Source organism: Tetrahymena thermophila (assembly GCF_000189635.1).
Source record: "Tetrahymena thermophila SB210 genomic scaffold scf_8254194, whole genome shotgun sequence".
In the NCBI taxonomy this organism is placed as follows: Eukaryota; Ciliophora; class Oligohymenophorea; order Hymenostomatida; family Tetrahymenidae; genus Tetrahymena; species Tetrahymena thermophila.
The window spans coordinates 1-25,507 of NW_002476088.1; the positions used below are offsets into that span (position 1 = coordinate 1).

General features: G+C 22.8%; 7 protein-coding genes across 7 annotated transcripts; 3 read left to right on the forward strand and 4 right to left on the reverse strand. All coding sequences in view use genetic code 6, as the record gives it.

The window, feature by feature from the left end:
- Positions 1–921: 921 nt before the first annotated feature.
- TTHERM_01019560 (hypothetical protein) lies at positions 922–1,236 on the forward strand (the record flags this gene model as incomplete). The annotated part of the gene is made up of 1 exon (XM_001025532.1): positions 922–1,236. The coding sequence occupies one exon, from the start codon at positions 922–924 to the stop codon at positions 1,234–1,236; it is 315 nt and encodes a 104-aa protein (XP_001025532.1).
- A 306-nt stretch (positions 1,237–1,542) lies between these two features.
- Positions 1,543–1,959, forward strand: TTHERM_001019564 (transmembrane protein, putative; the record flags this gene model as incomplete). The annotated part of the gene is made up of 1 exon (XM_012800456.1): positions 1,543–1,959. One exon carries the CDS (start codon positions 1,543–1,545, stop codon positions 1,957–1,959), a length of 417 nt encoding a protein of 138 aa, XP_012655910.1.
- A 4,108-nt stretch (positions 1,960–6,067) lies between these two features.
- Positions 6,068–7,078, reverse strand: TTHERM_01019570 (transmembrane protein; the record flags this gene model as incomplete). The annotated part of the gene is made up of 1 exon (XM_001025533.3): positions 6,068–7,078. One exon carries the CDS (start codon positions 7,076–7,078, stop codon positions 6,068–6,070), a length of 1,011 nt encoding a protein of 336 aa, XP_001025533.1.
- Positions 7,079–8,150: 1,072 nt separating this feature from the next.
- TTHERM_01019580 (myxococcus cysteine-rich repeat protein) lies at positions 8,151–15,048 on the forward strand (the record flags this gene model as incomplete). The annotated part of the gene is made up of 17 exons (XM_001025534.3): positions 8,151–8,232; positions 8,382–8,626; positions 8,697–8,871; positions 8,925–9,230; positions 9,284–9,400; positions 9,454–9,736; positions 9,794–10,037; positions 10,096–10,489; positions 10,537–11,097; positions 11,151–11,429; positions 11,830–12,063; positions 12,250–12,579; positions 12,634–12,901; positions 13,147–13,959; positions 14,007–14,343; positions 14,394–14,564; positions 14,635–15,048. 17 exons carry the CDS (start codon positions 8,151–8,153, stop codon positions 15,046–15,048), a joined length of 5,253 nt encoding a protein of 1,750 aa, XP_001025534.2.
- A 296-nt stretch (positions 15,049–15,344) lies between these two features.
- Positions 15,345–17,610, reverse strand: TTHERM_01019590 (acyl-CoA dehydrogenase; the record flags this gene model as incomplete). Its single annotated transcript, XM_001025535.3, has 9 exons — positions 15,345–15,548; positions 15,637–15,823; positions 16,231–16,394; positions 16,454–16,582; positions 16,643–16,765; positions 16,815–16,862; positions 16,981–17,102; positions 17,183–17,318; positions 17,497–17,610. 9 exons carry the CDS (start codon positions 17,608–17,610, stop codon positions 15,345–15,347), a joined length of 1,227 nt encoding a protein of 408 aa, XP_001025535.2.
- Positions 17,611–19,377: 1,767 nt separating this feature from the next.
- On the reverse strand, positions 19,378–22,499 carry TTHERM_01019600 (hypothetical protein; the record flags this gene model as incomplete). The annotated part of the gene is made up of 3 exons (XM_001025536.2): positions 19,378–20,275; positions 20,328–21,562; positions 21,921–22,499. 3 exons carry the CDS (start codon positions 22,497–22,499, stop codon positions 19,378–19,380), a joined length of 2,712 nt encoding a protein of 903 aa, XP_001025536.2.
- A 1,604-nt stretch (positions 22,500–24,103) lies between these two features.
- Positions 24,104–25,291, reverse strand: TTHERM_001019601 (hypothetical protein; the record flags this gene model as incomplete). Its single annotated transcript, XM_012800457.1, has 1 exon — positions 24,104–25,291. The coding sequence occupies exon 1, from the start codon at positions 25,208–25,210 to the stop codon at positions 24,104–24,106; it is 1,107 nt and encodes a 368-aa protein (XP_012655911.1). The 5' UTR covers positions 25,211–25,291.
- Between the last annotated feature and the right edge of the window lie 216 nt (positions 25,292–25,507).

The window sequence follows — 25,507 nt, forward strand, 5'->3', positions numbered from 1 at the left end:
CAACCCCAACCCCAACCCCAACCCCAACCCCAACCCCAACCCCAACCCCAACCCCAACCCCAACCCCAACCCCAACCCCAACCCCAACCCCAACCCCAACCCCAACCCCAACCCCAACCCCAACCCCAACCCCAACCCCAACCCCAACCCCAACCCCAACCCCAACCCCAACCCCAACCCCAACCCCAACCCCAACCCCAACCCCAACCCCAATTTTTATTTTTATTTATTTTGTATTAATAATATTGAAAATAATTGAAATTTTATAAAAATTTATAATTAATAAGTTTAATTATTGCATTTCATATGTTGTAAGATAATTAGGGTGTGTCTTCATCGAAAAAAACTAGCCTTTTTTTTAAAATAAGTAAGTCTCTTAAGCTATTTAAAGCATAAGAGAATTAGGTATAAGGATGATAATTTCTTTAATATAAAATATTACTCATTTTTTTACAAGTCATAGAAACAAATAAATTTTATATCATTTTCTGTAATCAAAATACTCTACCAAGCAAATATGTGCAAATTAAATTCCAAATTTTTCCTCAAACTTACAATTTTTTATAGGAAATTTAAAATTAATAAACTAATTGGTTTTAAATAAATATATTATATATTTATTAATTAAAAAAATAATTTGAATTCTAATAATATTTGTAAAAAAATTCATTGAAAAAATTATAAAAGCTAAAATATTAGTAAATAATTTTAATACAATTATAAATAAATATTAATAAAAATATATACATAATATAATAAAATAAATATCAAAATTTTTTTAATTGAATTAGATTGGTTATTGATCAATTTATTGAAGTAGAAAGTTCTGTGCTTACAGAAATATTTGAGTTGTTAACTTTTATTACTTTTAGTTTTGCTTGAGACACAAATTATTTATAAAATCTAGGTGGATACTACAAAATGTAAAAGAATGAAAGAAAAGATATGAATATTAAAAATATTCCTGCTCCAAATTGGTACTCTGCTATTATATCAACTAGATTAATAACTGTATATTACTAAATAATTCCAATTATTGAATATGTAAAAGAAAATACACCTAGAAAAGTTCCTTTGACTTTATAAGGACATCCATATAGAATGAGCAAGTAAGCAAATAAGAAACAATTACCAAGTCCTGAACCAATTAAAAAAGACAAAAATAAAACTAAGTAGAAGGGTGTATTGTAAATATCATTAATATTTGGATAGTCTAAATTAAATACACTAGTGTGATTTATAAAATTTAAAAGAATAAATGATGTGCTCAATATTAACCCATTTATAAGCATTACATATTTTATTTCACGAAGACTTCTTCTTTTCTTATCTATGTATATTCCAGTTAATAGAGATACAAGTAGTCCTAATACGCTGACAATATAAATTATTGAAGATTGGTAAAATATTTGTTAATCATACTACTCATCTTATAGTGTTGGTATATAAGCTCCATTATATTAACTAGGATCATTAGAGTAGAAAAATTTGACACCAGCGTAAATTTGATCTTGACAGAATGCTATTTATAAGCTAAGAAATATGAATATAACCAGCACACGTTTACTTCCTCTATTAAAGAAAGTAGAAAGAACTGATTTCAGTGGTGCTCTACTATATGAGATTCTCCAAAGTCTATCATACTTTGGATCTTCTTCTCTTTCAATTTATTTACCATGTCTATAAATTTTAATTACTTTAGGAATTGTATAAATTAAGATCAAAAGCTATACAATTAAAATAGAGCATACAATAGCGTATCGATAACTCCATTTAATTTTTTAAATGATAAAGAAAACAATCACCTTAGGAATTATAATGCAGCAAATTAAATTTATTGAAAGAGTAAAAAATAAATTTGATTGTTTGTAAGAGAATCTCATTAGGAGAGTCATCGAATTGTCTTAGTAAATACCATTAGAGATACCGTACATATAGAGATTCATTATATAGTAGTGATAATTAGGATGCGTCAAAAAGATAAGCTTAAAAATATTCTACATAATCATGATAACACCTCCAAAATAATAAGTAAATGCTTAGCTTAAAAAATCTCTCATATAACCTAAAGCAATTGAAATTAGCAAGCCCTATAAGAGAGAGGAGTATAGGGATACATTACTATCTATGTACACTTGTGCATTTTAATTTGCTAGCACAATTTATTCTGCATTACGCTTGAAAAACTAATTAAAAAATTCAAACTCTAAAGAAAACATTAAGTTGGATATTATGAGCAAAAATCTTAACTAATTTTGATATTTTTTCAAGTAGTCACATCCTTTTTATCCTCTTATTGGTGGATTTAAATTGAGTTTTGTTTTACGCTTTATTTTCTACATAAAGGAAATATTATTTAATTAATTTATTTTTACATATTAAATTGCCTGTAATCCAAATCTATGAGATTCTATCAATAATACCTCAGTAACTCTAATTTTTGTTAGCTATTTTTTTGATAGATCAAACTTCTATCAATAATTCCTAATTCTGAGACATCAAAAATATCAAAAAGTAATTCTTTTAAATTCCTTTATAAAAAACATAATTCAGTTAAAAAAGTAAGAAAATGCATTATTTTTCAATAAAACAATGTTATTTATCTATATAGCTCATGAAATAGCAACCGTATTTTCAAAAGCTTATTTGTAAAATTAGAAGTAAAATTAATTGAATTTTTATTTGTACTTGAGCTTTAGTTTACAATTCAATTATTTCAGTAATTAATTAAATAGTAAAAGGAAGAAGAAAAATTATGATTTTCCCTATTTTATTCTAAATTTATGATATTATATTCTTTTTTTGGAATACTGTAAATCTAATATTTTAAAATCAAATTATTGTAAGATTATTTGAAAAACTTAGGTATATCAACCAAATAAAAAATTGTATCAAAAAAAGTATCTTCTGTTATTATAATCTATTATTTTTGTAAGCTTAACTTGGTTTTCTTGATTCATCTACTTAAGTAAGACCCTCTTTTTTAAGTAAAATAAAAGTTATTGTACCTTTTTTTAAAAGTATAATGTAAAAAGATAACCAAAGCAGAAAAAAAAAATTAATTTAATTTTCATAATCAGCTTAAATATTAATCAAGGTATTTAAAATATTTCTTGAATGATTTAAATTTCATAAGAGAAAAATAAGCCAAATAATCTATCTATTTATTTAAAAAGCAAAAAATAATCTTAAAACACAGATCTGGTGAAATAGTTAAATAAGTTGTGGGGGATAATAACTACTAATTAATAAAACTTAACCTTAATCAGCTCATTTTGAAAATTTAACTCATTTAAAGGCATAAATAAATATTATAAAGTTATTATTATTATTATTATTATTATAACTTAAAGAAAAAATAGTTTTTCAACAACAAACAAACATTCTCATTTTTTTTATTTAACAAGTAAATAAATTTTTTAACTTTAAAATGTTAATCCTTATAAAGATATAATGTTTGAAAGTTTATTGAAATAATAAAGACAATATTATTAAGTTAAATAAAAAATATTTAAAATGTTAAATTATTCAAAATATAAGATAAAATTTTAATTAAACTAAGTTAAAACATTATTTATTATTTATAATATGAATCTATCTATTTGATATTAGATAATATAATTATAAAAAAAGTAAATAAAATCACATAAAAAATAATTTAAATAAAAATTCTTTTTATATTTTACCAGCACAAACTGTTCAAAAGTTTATTTTGTTACTTTTGCAGACACTAATTGTTAAGAATAAGGTTCTCAAAATTCTAAGATTTTATTTATTATAATTTGAGGGTTCTTCTATTTCTTGGGATTCAAATCTGATTAATCAAATTTTGGATATGAAATATATATTTCTTAATAATTTTAAGATAATTGTATAAAGCTATTTTTTGTATATTTTGTTTTTCTAAATTATAATATGAGTGCCTGATTATGCCTAAAAGAAAAACTGATACCTTATAATTATAATATATTAATTTCTCATTTGTTAAAATATGAATTTATTTGCAATTATTTTGAAGTTAATTTGATGAAAATTTCATATTATAATAAAGTGAGATTAAATTTTATATTGAAAAAAGATTCTAAAATGGTGGAATTGCTTAGTCTGAAGATAATTTACTCAATACTTTAAAAGTGTATTTTAATAATGTATTTAAAAATCAAATTATTTAATCTTATGATTTTATTTTATTAGAAATAACAGGATAAAACGATTTGCATACAGTTTGTTAAAGGTAAATTTAGTATAAATATCTATGGATCTACTAATTTATTTGAAGGAATTGCATATACTTTTAATGCTAAATTTGAAGTACCAGTAATTTCTATATCAATAGAAATGTATATTTTGAAATAATTTTTTAAATAAGAAGAAAATTATTTAATTTAATTAATATCAAAGGTATAAAACATAAAATTCATGGTTTAATCAATATTAGCTTCTTCAATTCTCAAATCAGCTACAATATAATTTAATCTAATAAAAATAAGATATAGCTGATTTATATATGAAGTTACAAATGTATTACAAATCTCTCGAAATACTCTATATCTTGAAGATTAATTTTTCAAGAGCTAATTGTTACTAAGTAACCATTCAAAAATTTTCAGCAATTTTTAATTCTTTATTAATCAGACTCAAAGTTAAAAGCACTTAGCTAAGGAAAAATAAATTCAAAATAACTTGCATGAGGAGGTAAGAGAGAGATTGTCGTATTTGAAATCTTATTTGTGTAATAAAGTTTATCTAATTTCAATTCTTATGATTAATATTATGTAGAAGTACCAAAGTAGAACTTTTTCTGAACAAATTAAGTGGTCATGAAACTTTTATAAGATTTAACAAAAAAATTTCAAAAGTAAAATTTACATATTTTAAGTATCTTTTTCCATAAATAACTAAACCTAGAGTAATCATAGTTGATGAAAATGAAGTTAGACGAGCTGAAATTATATTCAAACTAAAATTCTATGAATCTTAATATCTTTTGTAATTTTTCTTGGTATTAATATTTTGCATTGCCTATTTGAAAATAGTTTATGTCTTTCTATTTAGTTATTTAGATTTCTTCTCAATATTAATATCACCAAATCCAATGTATATATTTTTAAAGGTTTCCTTTATCATTTATTATTTTTAATTTTCAAAAATTTTTGAAATTTTCTCATCAACAAACTTAGAATGAAAAAAATAATATTTATTATTTCCAGAAAATTTTTAATTATTTATATATTTCATATATATATGTGAAGAAAAATATACAATAATACTTTTATAAATCTTTTAAATACTTAAATAGACCTGTTCTCCTTCATCCTAATAATAGAATATTAAAATCTTCTCTTAAGTTTATATCTTTAACTGTATAATCATTATTTTTAAATTTACTTTACATTATATAATATGAAGATTATTAATAAAATTAAAAAGTTAATTTAAAGATGTACATTTTTAACATATTACCTTATTGATCTCTCATAATAAGACACTTATTTATTTAAAATAAAAAAATAGAAAATAATATTATTATTACTATTAATTACTATTATTCAAATTTAAATTAATGATATTTTGCTATAGCATATAAATTAATATCTGAGAAAGTTTTAGAAAATTGCAAAAGTATTTTTTTTAAATATTTTTTTGGGAATCTAATTTATTTACTTAAAAATATCTTTTTTAAGAGTTGATTTTTATTTTTGATAAAAATATTTAATTATTAATTTATATAAATTGATTTTTTTTAATTATGATTTTTTAATATTATTTTCTTAGATACTTTTTTTAAATTTTAAATATTTTAATGATTTTTTTTTTAATGGTGATATTAATTAATTTTGTAGTGATCATATTTAAAATAAACTTACTAATCTAAAAATTAGTCTTTATTTTATTTTTAGATGATGAATAGATGGAATTAAAAATAGATAGGGATTATTTATTATAAAAATATCAATTAAGTTTGAATTTTTTTTAATTTAAAATTATTCAAAGAACAATATTTGCAATATGTGTGAATATGAATGTACATTTAAATTAAATTATTTTAGTTTTGTGTTTATTAAACTCAAATTGTAAATACAGTAATGATGCCATAAATAATAAATAATATTCCTCCTGCTAAAGTTAAAGTTCTTTCAGAGAATTTTTCAGCTAACATTTTACCTCCTGTAATTGCAAGGTAAGAACATGCTGCATGCCCTAAAGCACACCCAATAAATACCTAAATAAAGTTAAAGGAAGCACTCATAGCTATTGTTGAAATCTATGAACGATCACCCCACTCTCCCAAAAAATTCTATGTAAACGTTTGTGCAGCTACAAGTGTATTTGGAATAACTTGAGCATTCTTTTTATTTTACTTTTCTTGTGATTTAAGCAAACTCTATTACAATTGTTAAGTTTCTAAATCATTTTATTTTTCTTAATTTTCTTCCTCATTTTACTTTTCTGTGTCATTGTTTTCATCCTTATTGATATGTGCCTTTTAGTTTATTTTTTCTTCAAGTTCTTTAATATCATGCTCTATTTCTTCCTCTTCATCTTCTATTTTGTTAGTAATTGCTTCATATACAGCTTTACCACCAAAGCCAAAGAATAAAGCAGCTGCTACAATCTTTATGTAGCTTTCGTCAATAAAAGACAGAGAAGCAGTTCCTATAACACATGAGATAAGAGTCATCAAGAAAAGAGCCCCAAAACTACCTATAAATACCCACTTTTTATCATACTTAGTAGCTAATATTGCGGTAACAATAAAAGTCTTGTCTCCTATTTCAGTTACTAAAATAGAAAGGAAGGATCCAAACAAAGCACCATGATCTCTTAATAGCTATAAATCATCATCAACTTCATCATCTTTATCTTTAGGTTTTTACTCATCTAACTAAAGACCGCTTTCTTTTTTTTCCACTTAAAAATTTTTGTGTTCTTATTTATCACTAGTAGAATTTTCAATAATTTAAACATATTTTTCTTCTTTGCTAGGAGATTACTGGATCTCTTAAGTAAGCGTCTAGGGTAAACTTGCTAAAAAGAAGAATGTTAAAACTAAAATTAGCTATCTAGAGTACTTCATGAAATCAGCTTATTTTATAACTTTTTATTTGATTGAATGTTTAGTGTAAAAAATTATTGTATTTTATAATTATTAACAGACGTATTTAATGTAAAAAAGCTTAGACAAATAACAATTTATTTGTAAAGTATAATCTTTATATATTGGATTATGAAACCAAAAATAAATTTATTGACTAGAAAAGCACATAAAGAGTAATTTTTAAGTAGAATTGATTAAATCTTCTAAAAAAGTATAAAGTGAGTTTTTCTTTAAAATATTTTATATTGACTTCACTCAAATATTTAGATATTTTCTTAAAAATTTTGTATAAGTTTGTTTTAAATTTACATTTAAAACAAATCACGATCTGATAAATTCTATTTGGTTATACTTGCAATTATTTGATATTAAATTTTTACCTGAAAAAAATTTTCTTAATATAACTAAACTCCAAAATACTTCTATGCTTTTTCCTTATTTGTTTAAATTACCCACATTCTCATTATTTTAAATTTCAATTAAATATAAAATTTGTTTCTAAAGTAAATTATTATGTCATTTTTCATATTGTTTCTAAATTTTGAGATTATCAAAACCATTAAAATCAAGTAAATTTGATAAAATCTAGCAGTTTACAATTAGCTTTTAATTTATTGGAAAAAAACTTATGACTGATAAATATATGACGAACGAAAATACAGAGATAAAAATAGTAGAGAACCTAAAATTAATTCAATAATTTATTAATTTTATTTTATTGAATAACTACTAATTAATATTTTCAACTGGAATGAAAAAATTTTTATTTTTTAAAAACTTTTGCATAAATTTAAAGCTGAACATTTTATCTTTCTTATTTTTATAAATTCATAATTTAAAATATTTTTATTAAAAATTATTTTTAATAGAAGCTCTTTCTAATTTAAAATGCTATCTAAACCAATCATAAATTGTTGATTGAACAAAATATCAAATTTATTATTAAAATCAAAATTTTTAAAGCTGTTTTAGATCCTTTAATTAAAAAACTCTTTGATTATAAATAAGAACTTTTTAGATATCTTCTTTTATAAGACAGAATATTTCGAAGATGTTTTTCGCTAAAAAATTAGAAAAATAAAAGATATTAGCTTTTCTCATTATTTTGTTCTTAAATTTACGATGCTTTTTAGGTGAAGCATTTTTATTATTAAGCCTTTCTAAAACATATTTTTATCAATTATTATTGTCATCATCGCATCATTAACTATGATATTTTATTTCATTTTTTTAAATCAATCGACATTTTTGTATGACTAATTTAACTTTAAATGATTAAAAGGCTAGTTGAGTGTTAATATAGCTAATGAATTATAATATACGATTTGTTCATAGTCACTTAGTACAAACATAAACTCGATTTACTGGGTTGCTAATAATAAAAATACTAATACTGTATAGACAATTAACAATTGTATTTAAAGTTGTCCATCACAAAATTTTTAAATATTGGGTCTTTTTGACAATACAATCACCTTGTAAAGAATCTTAGGCACTCCTGAACCTCATTATTCTATCCAATTAGAGGTAAATTAACAGTTTAACTAACCGTTAAAATTATGAATAATTTATTTATTTATTAAATATGTTTAATTAGATATCACTTGTTAATTGTTAAGGATGGTAATTGAATAATTACTTTAGTGTTTATGTTGATAATTAAATGGTACTATAATGGAATGTTGATTTATTATAAGCGACATTTATATTGAATGTTCCTCATAGCTCAAATTCTGTCAATATCATGATTTCTCAGAACTTCTAAAACGGAGGTTCTTATTAAATTGTAGATATACAAATTTCAAATCTATTTTTAATAAAATAGCTCTATGGGGAATTAAATCTTTTGTGGCTATTATGCAAACATGCATTTATGATTTGTAAACTAAGTAGTGTTTATGTCCGTAAAATTATATATCTTTGAATGGAGAATGTGTGAGCTGTTCTACTTATCCAGGTTTGTCGATTAATCCATCTACTTCGCTTTGTTAGGAGTAGTGTGGAGATGGTAAAAGAATTACTAATTAAAAGGAATGTGATGATGGTAATACAATAAGTGGTGATGGATGCAGCTCTAGTTGCAAAATAGAAGATGGATGGAAATGCAGTGGTGGTTCAGCTACATCTCCTGGTAAAAAAAATAAATTCTACATATAATACAGCAAAAATTTTTAATTTCAATAGATATCTGCTAGAACATTGCACCAATTATTATGACTTTGTCTTCTTAAAATGTTGATAACGGACCTATAATTACCATAACATTCAACAAAAATATTAGGATAGCCACAAGCTGGGAAGGTAATTTAAGTTAAAATTCATTTATAAATTTGAATTTATTGTTGGTTTTATAGATTCAACTCAAATGTAAATTAATGGTGCTTCAGATTATAAATTAAACTATCCTACTGATTTGCAAGGAACTTCTTTCAATGTAACAATTACTTCGGAAACAAATATACTCAATGCGCAATTTCAGATTACAATACTTAAATCATAAAATATTGTTGATGATATATCACAAACAAAAATTTACACTAAGGTTTAAACCTTGAAACTGCAAGATTTTAGTTATATTCCTTTTGAACAGCGTAAGTTTGCTGAAAATATATCGGAAGCTGCACATGGAGTATCATTGTAAATATTATTTTGACTTTACTTTATGATTAGCATTTTAAATTATTTAAAATAAAGAACAGTTATTGCCTCTTTTATTCCACTTTTGTTGAGTGGCAATTTCTTTCTACTAGTGAATACTATAGAAATAACTGAAATGATATTTCATTACTAATTTATAGATGTGCGTTATCCATTCAATGTTAATAAGTTTTTTGCTGTTTTTAACAATTTTGAATTGCCTATGATTCCGAATATATTTGAATTTTTCTATGATGAATCAATTAATATGCACGCACCAGAACGTTTAAAAGAAGTTAAAGTAAAATTTTAAAAAACACAACACAGAAATACATATTCATTATGCTTTTATACAAAAGTTAGATAGTTTCTTCATGAGAAACTCTGGATAAGCATTTACATTATTTTTGCTTCTTGTAATAGTTCATACACTTTTAAAAATGTTAAGCTCTAAATACAATAAAATAAACTGTTTAAAGAAACTCTGCCACGAGCTAAAAGAAAATAAATTTAATTACTCATTTTACTTTGATGTAATGACAGTAACATATCTTAACTTGGCAGTGAGTTCATTTATGCAGTTTTATGATACTAATGCTGAAACAACAATTCTTCTCATAAATTAAATATTATCTTATCTTACATTCGTAATTGTTTTATTTTGGCCATTTTTCATGGCATACTACATTTACGTTAGAAGAGACATAATTGGAGATGAAGAAGTATAAGAAAGAATGAGTTCTCTTTTAGAAGGTAACTTTTAAAGCTATTAAAAGATGTTAAATAAATTTTTTAAATAGGACTTAAAACAGATACTCTATTTAAGGCTATGTTTTAAATCTTAGTGTTTTGCAGAAAGATCTACTTAGCATTTATTGTTAATTTTATGATTGCTGCTCCTCATATGCAAATGAATTTCTTGGGAATTTATAACATATTTTTAATTTTACTAAGACTAAAGTATAGGCCTTAAAAATTGGTTTTTTAGGAATTGGTTAACATAATAACAGAAGTACTCTTGTTTGTTATGTAAGTTTGCATTTAATAACTCAGAGATGATGTAAATTAAACAGAATATTAGAGAGTACAATTTGGGTGGGTAATTATAGGCTGTTCTTCAGTAATTATAGCTTTTCATGCTATCTTTCTAACATATGAAGTTTTGCACACAATAAAAAAGTATGTCAAAAAATGTAAGGAAAAAAGAGCTAAAAAAAAAGTTGCCCCAGTTAAAGAAAGTCATTCTACAACTTCTAAATAAAAGCTAAAACAAAATAATAACTTAATAAGTATAGAAAATCTAAATGATGAAATTAAACCTTCAATCGAAACAAAAGAAAACTTAGATAATCCTCCAAAAAGTAAATAAAATAAATATCATCAAATATTTTAATTATATTTTTTTATTATTTAGATAAAGATATTCAAATGAATTTACTTTTATAATCTGTGGATGATTTTAATTTATTTGGTAAAGCTAGCCTCAATACTAACAGATAAACTAATGATCTTGCTTCAAATACTAATCGTAATTTAATAAGTAAAAACACAAGCAATCTAGATTATGAACTTTAATCACAAAACATAACCCAGATTAACCTAGGTTCGATGACAAATAGAAATAGAACTAGAGTAGGATCTACTGTTGCTTTTTCAAAGACTGGTTCTTAATAAGTTATCCCACTAAACGATGGTTAGAACTGATTTAGAATTAAAATAAAAAATCTTGTTCTATTAATATTAGCCAGAAAAAATATAGAAGTATTTTTGGCTTGTTAATATTCTTTTTTAGAATTTAAAAAATTAAATACACTTTTTACTGATTAAATCAATTAATGTTGTATTTTAATTAATTAATATATTTGCATAAATATTAAATTGTTAAATTATTTGTTAATATATTCAAAAAAACAAATAAGCAAACAAACTATCAATAAATTAATATCTTTTCTTATAATAGTTTTTTTAACATAAATTGCATAATAAAGTTTAATTAGAAAATAAATAATTTATTTTTAAAATGAATCAATTTATGCTTGTAATACTTATATTCTTTAGGTGTGTAATATCTTAGAGTACTTTTAATATAACAGAATATATTGACTCCACGTTTAATTGTCAAATTCAAACTAATGTTAATATCAATTATGGTAAATGGACAATATCTACAAAATCAGGATTTACTGACACTTTTAATTTGAATAAATGCACTTAAATGTGTTAAATATAAACAAATTATCAACTTGTGCTTGGCCCTATATCTAATTCATTTATATTTGAGAGAATATTTTCTATTCCAGAGCCTCATTACTAAATAAAAATAATTGGTAATTAGAATTATTATTTATTTTTAAGCCAAAACAAATGAAAATTATCTATTTTTTATATCTCATAACATTTTTATTTTAACCTGATTTGCATGAAAATATCATTTTATTTAACTAATATTTAAAGCTTCTAATAATAATTTTATCCTCAATAGCTTTAAAGAAACGAATTTTAAATTTAATTAGGTTAGATAGATAAATGTGATGGTGGTCTGAATACAATAGATTATACTGGCGATTAAATTATGTTAGTAGTTGATGGTGTTACTGTCATAACTCTATCATCAAATTAAAAAATAGAAAGCTTTGGATTCGTAATTCCTCACTCAAAAAACTAAATGCATTTATAAATAATTCCTAACATTAAAAGCAATCAAGGGTTTAAGTTAATAGGTTTATAAAATATATAAATTACTGTATTTAGCAATGCATTTATTTTGGCTAGTAGTAAATGTATATGTCCACCATATTATCTGCCAATAAGCAATGAATGCATTTTATGTAATTAAATAACAGGTATTAATAATTGTGAAAAACAAGTATTTATAAACTAAGTTTAATTATAATTAGGTATGAATTATAACTCCTAAACATAGTAGTGTAGTGAGAAATGTGGAATAGGATAGATAATCAGTAGTTCAAAATAATGTGATGATGGGAATTAAGTAGATGGTGATGGCTGTAGCTCTTACTGCGCTATAGAATAGAATTATATTTGTAAAAAGCTAAATAATTAGTAATATGATACATGCTATTTGAGTACTCCTATTACTTTTAATATTCAAGAAGGAGAAGATTTTGATTCAGCAAACCCTAAATATTTAATAGTATTTAATAGGTAAATTTAAACTATCTTTTACTATTAATTTGACAAATAAATGATATTTAATAATCAAAAAATATTATTTTAACTAAAAATTTAATTGCAGAAATAATTTTGATATTTTTATAAAGTTAAAATAATATAAAAATTTAAACAAAAATGATTTATTTTTTAATTTTTGTTATTTTTTTCTTAATAATTGAAAACAATTCTCAAATATTTAGCAAAGCTTGTAATAAAAATTATTTAAATGAATATAGAGCTATATAAGATATAACAAGCCAATTAAATGTGATATTTTAGGTTTAAGTGTAAGATATTTAATCTAACTAATACAGCTACTCATGGGCAAAAGTATCTCCAAATATTTATTCTCTAACTCTGAAGTGGTAAACATCAATTGTAAACAAGGTTTTATAAGTTTCCATAGAATAACCTAGTTTGATAAAAGATTCTAACTCAATTTCTATCCTTGATACAATGCATACAATAGGCATTTAAAATTTTTATTTTGTTTCTTCTAATGATATGGACTTAGCTTAGATACTATAGATATTAAGTAGGGTTATTTAAGTTTTATAAATTTCTACTATACCTATATTTTTAATAACTAATAAATACCATGCTGTTATGAATGCTGTAGATATGAATTAAATAGTAACATATCTTCCTTTAATCAATATAAGATATCCTGGAAATGTCAAAATTTTTTTCAATGCCTTCTAAGATTTTGATTTTAACTTCTTCCCTAATCTTTTTTATTATTTGATTCCATCAGACTTATCAAGTTATAGTTTTTCATATGAACAATTCATTGAAAATGATATCCCTACAGCTTATTTTCTCAAAAATGCTGGATCAAACTTAAGCATCTGGATTATTTTTTTGATAATTTATTGCATATTTAAAATTGGTACATTGCCAATAATGACTCATAAAAAAATTAGATTATTTTGCATAAATATTGTTGAAAAAAGATTTTAGTGGCTTTGGTTCATAGATATGATGTGGTTGCTGGGAATGAATATAATGATAAGTTGCTTTCTTTAATTTTCTTCAATAACTGTTTCTAAGTAAAATCCTTTAATTTATTCATTATTTAAAAAATTTTATATAAAAGTGCTCTGGAAGTCATCAACATAATCATAACCTTTGCTTGCTTTATATCTTTTTTTTTAGCTTTTCCTCTGAGGTGCTATCAGATTCTTATAAGAAATTCTTACTTGTAAGACTAAGTGTAATACATACATCTGTGGAGTGGTCTCAAGCAAAATGAATATAAAAGCTGCTTTTTTCATTTAGTTTATTACATCAGAAAAATGGTTTTTGCTTGCACTATTATTACCCTTTATAACTAAACCCAAGTCTAAATAAATATGCTCAACTTCTTTTCAATATTTACTCTTTTATTTTTATTGATTAAAAATCCTTTTAAAAAATATAAGCATAATATAAAAGTAAATTTTTACATTTTTAAATCTAAATTTAGATAGTTTCTTATAAAAAGGTATTCTTATCAGAATTATTACTTTTCATAGCCTAGATAGAAATGATAGAACTTAAAAATAATATTGATAGTCCTGAATCATCTAGAATAAAAACAGGTTGGGTGATAGTGTTTGCATTCTTAGGAGTTTTAATACTTTAAGCGATGTTCACTATTTATTAAGCTTATATAGTAATTAATAACCTTTATTAATATAAAATATATTAAAAATTTTTTATTTGCTTAAAAATTTTAATTAAAGGCAATTAGAAAATGGTGGAGAAAGCTTAAAGAGAAAGACAATCTAGATAAAAATAAGCCTCTAGAAAAAGTGAAAAGCCCAAGAATAACAAAAGAAATAGAAATATAAACTTCAAATGATAAAGCTAATATATAAAATGACAAAAATAATGAAGACGATATAAATTACTTTGAATATGGAAATGTTTCAAGAAAATCTAAATTTAATTATAATAATAATAATAACAAATTTAACTTTAACTTTAAAGAGTAAGATAATGTTGAAGAAGATAGCAACTCAAGTATATCTCTCCCTGAATTCGAAAGGAATATAAGAAAATCAAGTCGCCAAATTCCTCCACCTTTCTCTAGTAGGAGAACAATATTTATTTATAAAAATTAAGAAAACATAGATGAAAATACAATCAATGTTTGAATAAAGTTATTTAATCTTCATTTATTCTTTGATTAGTTGTAAATTAATTAAATTATTTATTTATTTGTTTGTATTTTTTGGGATTACAATTCTTTTGATGTTTAAAATCTTAACTTTTAATTAATCAATTAATTAACTATTTTACAATTCTTTTTACACAGTGTTTCAGAATTAATTGCTTCTTTTTTGTGTTACAAAATCGAAAATATTTTATTTGGATATTTTTAGTAAAAATTAAGTTTTTAAGAACTTTAAACAATATGTAAATCATATAAATAAATTAATAATTTCATTTTTCAGTTGGTTTTTAAGAGTTCACGACCGATCAACCATCTTCTAATTTCGTTAGTGCCTGCACCGATTTCGTATAATTTGGCATCTCTCATAATTCTATTAACAGGGTAGTCATGAGTATATCCATTACCACCGAGTGATTGAATAGCTTCTAAACCTACTTCGGTAGCGCAAGTACTGGTGTATAAAATTAAAGCAGCGCAATCCTATCATTTAAGAAATTTTTAATTTTAAACATTTGGAAAAATCAAATTTAAAAAATTTTAAGCTAAAAATATAAAGATATGTTTTTACTGTGTTAGAATATTTTCCATTGTCGCAAGCTCTTGAGCAACCGTAAAGCATAGCACGAGAAGATTATAACTTAACATACATGTCAGCAAGTTTACCTTACATTAATTAGAAAGCACCAATAGGTTAGCCGAATTGTTTTCTTTCTTTCAAATAGGGAGTGACATAGTCAACTGCAGCTTGCATCAAACTATTTCATATAAATAAATAAATTTAATTAATAATTAAAAAACAGAAAATTTCATAAGCAAATATAAATTAAATTGATTGATTGATTGATCACTTTCTATCAAAATTAATTAAAATAAACTATTTGACTTTTTTTATAAAAATTTAGTTTTGGAATCGAATTTTTTTTTTGGGAAAAGCCTACTCAATTGATTTAAAATAGAATAATATTTATGATGATTTATTAATCTCTCATCTTATTGAGCATTATTATATTTTCTTTTTTCTTTTTTAAATTTCTGCTTTATTTTAAACAACTGTTATTAACTTTATAATTCCTTAAAAATGCTCTTTTTCTTTAAAGTAAGCTAATAATTTATTAAGTTTTAACCATAAACTTTAAAATAAAAAATAATTAGTTTTTTTTACCCAACAGGTCCAGCTGCAAGAACCAAACGTTCATAGTCAAGACCATCCATAAGTACATAAACACCTTTATTGTAGCCTCCAAGAATATTTTCTTCAGGAACTTCAACATTATCGAAAATTAACTCACAAGTATTAGAACCTCTCATACCAAGCTTATCTAATTTCTATTTATTTACATTAAAATTTGTTTACATATCTTATCATTAATATGTGTAAAATTTACTTAGGCAGTGGAGAAACCCTTATATCCTTTTTCAATAATAAATGCAGTGATACCTTTTTATTTTAATTCAGGTTCAGTTTTAGCATAAACAACCAAAACATCAGCATCTGGTCCATTAGTAATCCACATCTATTTATATTTTAATTATTTGTTTTACAAACATCTAATTATTATTATTATGAAGGTTACCTTATTGCCATTAAGTACGTATTTATTTCCTCTCTTTTCAGCTTTAAGTTTCATAGAAACAACATCTGAACCAGCACCTGGTTCACTCATAGCCAAAGCACCAATGTGTTCACCACTACATAACTTTTTAATTAATAATTAAGATATTTTTACAATTTCATAAAAGAATTACTTTAGGCAAATATTTCTTCTTTTATTCTTCAGTACCATTTCTTTCAATCTTTTATTTTAAGGGAAAAAGGTTATAAATTTATCCATATTTGATATGTAGAATTAGTAGGAAATTTTTTTTTTAATTTAAAATAAAGCAATTTTATTATTTTTAAATTATAATTTACCTAACCAACACAGAGAGCAGTATGAGCACCATAGCTTAAGCCAATAGAACCGCTTGCTCTTGAAATTTCTTCCATAATCATGCAATGAGCGCTATAATTCAAACCACTACCACCATATTCAACTATTATTTTAGCAAAAAAAATTTGCTATATTTGAACGATACAAATTGACTTTTTTAATAGCATTTTTATAAAAGTATACCTGGTACAGTAGCTCCTAAAAGTCCAAGGTTACCGAATTCTTTCCATAATTGATTAGGGAAGGAATTCTTTTTATCAGTTTCTTCTGCTAAAGGAGCAACAGTTTCATCAGCAAACTTCTTAACAGTTTCTCTGAGCTTTTGAAATAGTAAAATATAATTAAATTAAAAGATTTAAACCAAATATCATGTTTAACAATTAAATAAGGAGTAAAATTCCATTTTTTTTTTGAATAAAGGTTTAAATTAGTAAGAATAGGAATAAACTATCTTATATAGTTAATCAATTATGACGAATTCTAAATAAAAGCATTACTTATTCGATATCTTCATCTAAGTTAGAGATGAAATTATAATTTAAGACACTAAATTACTTCTTTTAGCCACAGATTAATTGTCTAGTGACCTTGGATGCGATTCTGCTAATCATCTTCTTCGTAAAGTTATGAGTAAAAGATAAATTAAAGTTTTGTAGTTTTCCTACTTTCTGAATTATTTATGAATTTTCTTTTTTATTTTTTTTTTATTGCTTAATTTGAACTGATGATTACTTATATTCAAAGTTGATTTTTGCTTGCAAAGCTATACTTACATTATTTTTTGAGGTTAATTTAATTATTCATGGATGAAATTTATTCCTAAAAGATACATTCTCTGCATCATTTTTAATCAAAAGTAGGAGCTTTTCGTCATGATATTTTTACTTTTCATTAAATTTCTTTGTTATAGTCATTTTTTAACAATCAATCTCAAACAAATAAATCTAATTTTATAACTATAAAATATTCATTATAAATTATAATCTCAATTATTGCAAAGATATTTTTTATAAACAGTCATTATAAATATTTAATTTTAAAATATATTGATTAAATTTAAGCATTTCGATTTGCTATGAATAGGTTATCTTAAGATTTTTTTTGAGTCTTTAAATTCGAATTCATATATCAATTATATTTTTTTAAGGTTGTTATAATACCTTCAATTGAACTATTTTTAGAATGTTTTAGAATCATTCAATTTGTATAAGAAAATTTGTTTGTGTAATTAAATATGAACATTTTTAGTATAAAAATTTGAATCTTTACAGTATTAAAATTTAATAATATTAGTTAAAATTTTCTTTTAATTAAAGAATAATATATTAAATATATATTTAGTTATAAAAATAAATTAACAATTTTACAATTAAGTTTTTATGTATTATTTCTCACTATTTATTTAAAACAATTATTCTAAAAATTTAGTTAATTTAATTAAATAGTAAAATATGTTAATAATAATTTAATTCATCTAGATATTTTTCTCTCTTGTTTTCTTGTTAAAAATGTCAACAAACAAAACAAATAAAATTTAAAAATATTTGATCTTAAATTAGAATATTACAAATTAATTTATTTTTTCCAAAAAGAGTTTAGAATTAGTAAATAAATGTGTATCATCCAGTTCTTGGTTAAAAATTTATAAGTTCTAGCTATTCCAAAGCTCTGTAAATCTTTAACTAAAAAACTTTTAGCTAGAGCTCATACGTTTTTACTTTTGAATGCTTTTTTTAAATATTATTAGTAAATTTGAAAAAAAGACTTTTTAAAATCATCAAATTAAATTCATACAATATTCAATTTAACCATATTTTTTAAAATTAGTTAAAAATTAAATAAAATCTTATTTTTTTTATCTTTTATCTAAAAGTCTTGTATTTTTATTTACTTTATAAAATAATAAAATCATTTCTTTTATTAAATGTGTTGCTAGTGTTAATAATAGCAATAGTAAAAAAAAAAATTTTTTTTTCTTCATTTTCAAAAAGACAAGAATGATTGTATTTTTAAATATTTTTTATAAATGTATATTTAAGGTAATAGCTCAAGCTAAGCATAGCTGATAAAATTTCTTTGTTACAAGCTTTGGATCTAAATATATTTTCATTATTGAGACATGTTCTCAACATATTAAAATATAAGTAAAAGTTTTAAATAAAAATGAATATTAAATATTTCGTTTTATAAGTTTAGAATGATTGAATATATTCAATTTTTTCGAGGGTTTGAAATAATTTCATAATAAATATTTACAAAATATATACTTTAATACTTTTTTTACAGTTTATTATATCAGATGTTTGTTTTTTTGTTTATAGTAATTTAATTTTGCTTAAATCAAATATAGGTATTTTTTATTTTATAATTTAAAGATATCAGAATTATCCTATTCTTTCTACTTTTAACTAACTTGTGCAAACAGGGCATTTTATACATTATTATCCAGAGTTTTTTACTTATTTTGTGCATCCATAATTCTAGCCATATGTGTATCTTCTTGATCCACTAAAATCGCTACTTCTTGGTGGACTTTTGTCATGACAACATTTAGAAATATTAAATCCCATGTCATTTTTTCCTTTGTTTATACTAGGAAGTCTTCTAGATGGGTACAATATGGGCTTTTGGATTGTACTTCTTTAAGAAAAGTCACTATCGATTCTTGAATTATTTAAACTATTTATTTAACTATGATTATTCTTTTTATCAATAAGTGCAAAATCATCCATTTATGGTTCTAAAAAGTGCCTTTTAGGATCTTTTTTTTAACTTAATTCGCTAGGATTTTCTAGTTGTTTAAATATTTTTTCTTTTGTACTTTCTCTTGGTGTCATATTTACAGACTAAGTTTTTAAATCATTATTTTTACGAGGAATACGAGCACTTTGCATCTCTAATGGAGCATCTTAGTTGTTATTATTTGATAAATTGCTTAAATCTAAATTTGTGTTAGGTGTTTTTTTGACAGACTAAGACAATAAGTTTCTTGGATAGACACCTCCTTAAGTATCGATTCTTGTCCTTAAATGCAATCCGGTTTCGTCTAAATTTCTGCTATTAGCTTTTTCTAGAGGATTAGAAGGGTTAGGATAATTGACAAAGTTATCCATTTGTTTCGAGTATACTTTTGAAGAAGGGCGTGGTTATGAGCTATATCTTTAATTTGGTTACTAGATATTCCTAGTAGAGCTAGGCATTCTAGGAGCATAATCATTATTGTTAATATTGTTAGTATTGATAGGGTTTCCATAAAAGTCTCTTCTTTATGAATTTCTATTTTAAAAAATATTATTAAATAAACAAAAATTAAAACAAAATTAACTACCTTGTTGATAAAGGTATTTCAGCTATGTAAGCTTAGCTAGGCTATTTAGTGGAGTATCCTCTCTATAAATTTTAAACTTTGTCAATATCTAATTCTGTTTAGCTTGGATTATATTTTCCGTTTGAATTGAATTCGATAGGAGTTCCTCTTACACTGCCGGTTTTTGAAAGCAATCCTTTTGGAGTAGCTCTTGGAGTTTCCTAATCTAAATCAGCCTTATCTTTAAGACTAAAGTTGTCATCATCTGTGGAAGGAGTTAGTCTTTTTCTTATTGTGGACTTTAATGCTTCTTTTTATTTTTTATAGTCCTTAATAGATTAACCGACATTATATGTAGATGAAAGTTTATTAATTAAATCTCTCTCACCAAGTGGCTCTTATTTATTGTTATTTAAGTAATGCATTTGCATTTAAGTTTCATTTGTTTTAAAATTGTATGTTAATTCCGAATTCTTTCTGCTTTTAGGTTCATCTTAAAGCTTACTTTTAAGTAGAATATCTTTTCTTTGTTGGGCTTCATTCATATTTTTCATTTAAGGAAGTAAATCTTCGTCTTCTGTTTCATTATGTCTTCTAGGTCTTAATTAATCTAATTAATTCAATTCCTATTCCTCTTCTAAAGGAATATTTTTAGGGACGTTTCTTGGAGCAAATAGTTCTTTATTTTATCTTTCTAAATATATGTCTTTATAACTGGCAAGGGTAATTTGTCTAGGGCTGCTCTTTTCTTAAAACTGCTTATAGCTTTCAGGATAGACTAAATGGTCATATTACTATACTTGATCATCATCATCTTTATAAGGATATTCATTTCTAACATTTGATTTATGAGGATAATGGTCTAATGCATGGTTGTTATGATTTAGAACTTAATCAGGACTATTATAGTCTAATTTATTTTTTTAATTTTTATTTTCAAGGCTATCATCGCTTATTCCACTATCATTTCTAATTGGATTTATAGGTTTTTTTTTCTTTGTTTAGCTAGAAATTGGGTTTTCGCTTTCTTCAGGTGCTGCAGGATAATCATATTTGCTGCTGTATGGCTCATCTAAGTATTTAGTTTAATATTTATTTAAGAATTCCTACTTTTCTCTATCAATATCTCTTTAAATTCTATCAATCATATTCCTTTCTTCTAAATTATTAGTAACTGCTTCATCTAAAGTTTTATCCTCTCTATCATTATTTGGATAAAATGGCTTGCTCGTGTCATAGAAATTTTTTTTGACTCTCTATTTAAATTTATTATAAATTTAGTTAAATAAAGAATGAATTTACTGATTTGGTGTGGCTGAATATTGATTATAAAGGGAAAGTGCAATAAAAAATGATAATAAAATAATAATTTGATGGTGAATGGATACAGTTCACAATTAACAAATTAATTAATTAATTAATTAATTGTATTTTTCATTAAAATAAATTCAATTAAATAAAATTAAATTAACCCCATTCTTTATAAATATTATACATCAAATCAATTAATAACATCTCCCTTTATATTTACATGAAAAAAGTAACAATCAATCTATCTATCTATATATCAACCAATTACTAAAAAGTAAAAAAGAAAAGAATAAATAAGTGTACTTTATAGTTATTTGGAGTGCGAACAGGTTTCTCCTCAGGAGTGTGTAAATTGTGTCTCAAATTATTATTTTCTTCTAAAAATTTATCACGAAAAGTGTGGTATTAAAGAGTGTCGTTTGGTTTGGAAGAATAAAATTTATTATTATTGGTTACAAATTCATTTTATTTTTTCAAACGTTATAAACTACTTTGTGTTTTTCTTAATTCTTATTGCAACTCATCTTCTCCGTTTTTATTTTATTTTCTATCCTTTTCATTAAAACTATTATCATCAATGTCATTTATCTGACTTTTATGAGCAGGGAAATTTTCACTTGGCTTTACATATTTTTTTGCTACAGGTTTCAGCATTTATGATCCTACTTGATTATCTTCCTCATTCCTATTCTAATTATTTGGTTCAAGATAATTGTACTTTGCCTGAGGGTATCTAGGGCTTTAATGGTTAGGTTGATTATTTGATCCATTTCTTGGATGATGCACTATAGAATTATTGTTCATATGAGTAATTGTTTCCTCTGTTTCATTGTCTGCTTCATGAACAATTTTAAGATTATCATCTTAAGGATTGCTAAACATTTTATCAACCAGCTTTTATATATGTATGTATGAATATAATTAATTATATATCCTAATTATGTGTAATATTTAGTAAATATATTTAATACTTATTATTCCTTAAATCCTTGATTAATTGAACTTTGACATCTCAAACAGAAACGATAATGCAAAATCAAATAAATATATTAATTAATCGAGTGGTAATTATTTGTGTTTCTTAATACTCATCATTTGTAATAAATTTATTAATTTCTCCACAATATGTAATATTTTATAGGTTGAATCAATACTAAAAAACTTAAATCCATCCTAAACCAATCAATTTAAATTGCTTTAATTAAATGTTTATTTTTAATATAAAATTCTCAAAATATAAATACATATTAAATCCATTATTAAAATAATTTTATAATACTTTTTCGATTTTTAATAAATTTATTAATTTTTCATAAACAGTTTCGTATTTCATTTGTTAAATCAATATTAAAATTTAAATTCATTTTAAATAAATAAAGTTACACTACTTTAATTAATTAAATTAAGTACTCTAAAAAAAAATAAATTAAAGTAAAATAAATTTTAAATTAAAAAGAGTGAATATATTTTTTCTAAAATTTTTAATATTTATTCATTTTAATTTTTCAATTTAAAGTATTTAAAATAAAATATCATTAAACACAGTAAAAAAAAAAAATTTAATTTTAAAAACAAAAAATGAATTGTTTTTCCTATTATTTTATAATATTTTAATATTCTTGATTAAAAAATCAAACTAGATTAATTATAAACCTATCAATTTAAATGACTCTATCTAATATCATTCAATTATTGAAATTAAAATAAATTTTAAATTTAAAAGAGTGAATATATTTTTTCTAAAATTTATAATATTTATTCATCTTAAATTTATCAATTTAAAGTATTTAAAATAAAATATCATTAAACTCACAAAATAAAAATAAATTTTAAATTTAAAATAAGTGAATTGTATTTTCATAAATAATATTTTATTGATTTACTTAGCATTTTTAACATTAAAATCTAAATAAACTATAAATAGTCAAATTAAAAATTAATTTTTATGTACTAAATTCTAAAAAATATAATACCTTTTAGATTGATTCAAAATCTTTGAATGATTTTCTGCAATATTTTAGCATTTAATGAATTGATTTAAAACCAAAAAGTTAAAAATGATTTATATTTATTCATCCTTAATCAATAAATTTAAATTAGTTTACTATGAATTTTTCAGAACAGAAATAGTTTTTAAGTAAATGAATTACATCTTATATAATACATAACTTTTATTTATTATTGTGAAAATAGTAAATACTTAAAAAATAAATTAATTCTCAACCAGTCAATTTAAATAAATTAAATATACTTTTTTAGTTTCAAATTATCAAAATAAAAACATAATTAAATTATAAAATTAAAATTTTTTTAGGAATAATGCTGTTTTAATTTTTGAAAAGTAATAAACAAAATATAAATTATTTATTTGCAAAAAATACACAAAAACTTTTATAATTAATTTAATTTTAATTAAAAATAATTTTTTTAATCAATTTATATTGCATTAAATATGAATCATATTTTTCGTGCAATTTATAGTGAACTCATTTTAATGAAATCAATAATTTTTGTATAGATTCGTTATCTATATTAATGAATTTGATTAGAGTTGCAATAAATTACATCTTTTTTTTATTATTATCTACCTACATTTAATAGCCTTATAACTCTTTATTACATTTCATTTCATTCTAATCATTTATTTATTCTTATCGTATTATTTTTTGTTATAGTTTTTAGTCCTGTCTATCTCCGAATAAGTCATTATCATCTAATATTTGTTAAAAATTATTTAATACACCTTCAATTTCGGATATTTAAGATTCCAAGCTGCTATTTGCATTTTAAATAAGCTCTTTTTAACTATTTAAATTTTTTAACATTATTGCCTTAGATTATTTTAAGTAAAGCTATTCAGATTTATTATTTGTTTATAGATTTTTCAATATATAAACAACCTTTCTGATAACCTAAGTATCAAATTATAAGAGTACTCTTTAAAATGCCTCACTCATAAGTCTAATAGGATCATCTTTGGCCATACTTTATTATAAGGTAACAAAGTCAGTCAATAACTATTTAAATTATGGTGACTAATATTGCTATTCCATAATTTTAAGCATAATTTATATTAACTATTATAGATTTTTGGATGCTTTGTCATTTTATTTTAATTTATACCACATTATTGCTTCTAATTCTTCAATTTCTTCTTCTATTTCGCTTATTAATTTTAAGTTTTGCTGGATTGTCTCTTTATATTATAGCATATTCTACTTCATCTCATGTTCGATCTACTTTCCTGAGCATACTTAAACATTTTTTTTTTCATCCTATAGGTTTATCATTTCTATAATTTATTAGTCTTCTATTTTTTAGTTTTCACATTTTTTCTAAATTTCACTCTCTAGTTTTTCAAGACTATTTCCTACTTTTGTAAAATTTTCATTTAGATTTTCTAAAGTTTATATAGCCTCAACAGATTAACTATTTAAATCAAATTTTTTAATTTCTTGCAAAATATTCTTAGTAATTGGATTATCCCAAGCTGTCCTGATATCTTTAAGATCATAGCTACTTAATCTTGCATTAATATAGTTTAATAGTAAACTAAATAATACGATTTTAATAAATGCTAAAAATTTTTTCATATAAATGAACTCTAAGTGATTTATTGCAATTTCTTGTTTTAAATAAATTAATATATGATCAAATTCTTTTAGTTTTAAATTTTATAAATAATATGATCAAAAAAGTTGAAAGCTTTTAAATTAGATATTTTATATTTTAAAAACGCAATATCTTTCTTTCAAGTTCATTTCGTTTTTTTTTTTTTGACTCAAAAAGTAAAAACAATTAAGTTTGGATTAAAAATAAGTTTAAACATTTTTGAATGAATATTACTTTCATTAGTAAAAGCTTAAAAAAATGCAAGTAACTCTACATAA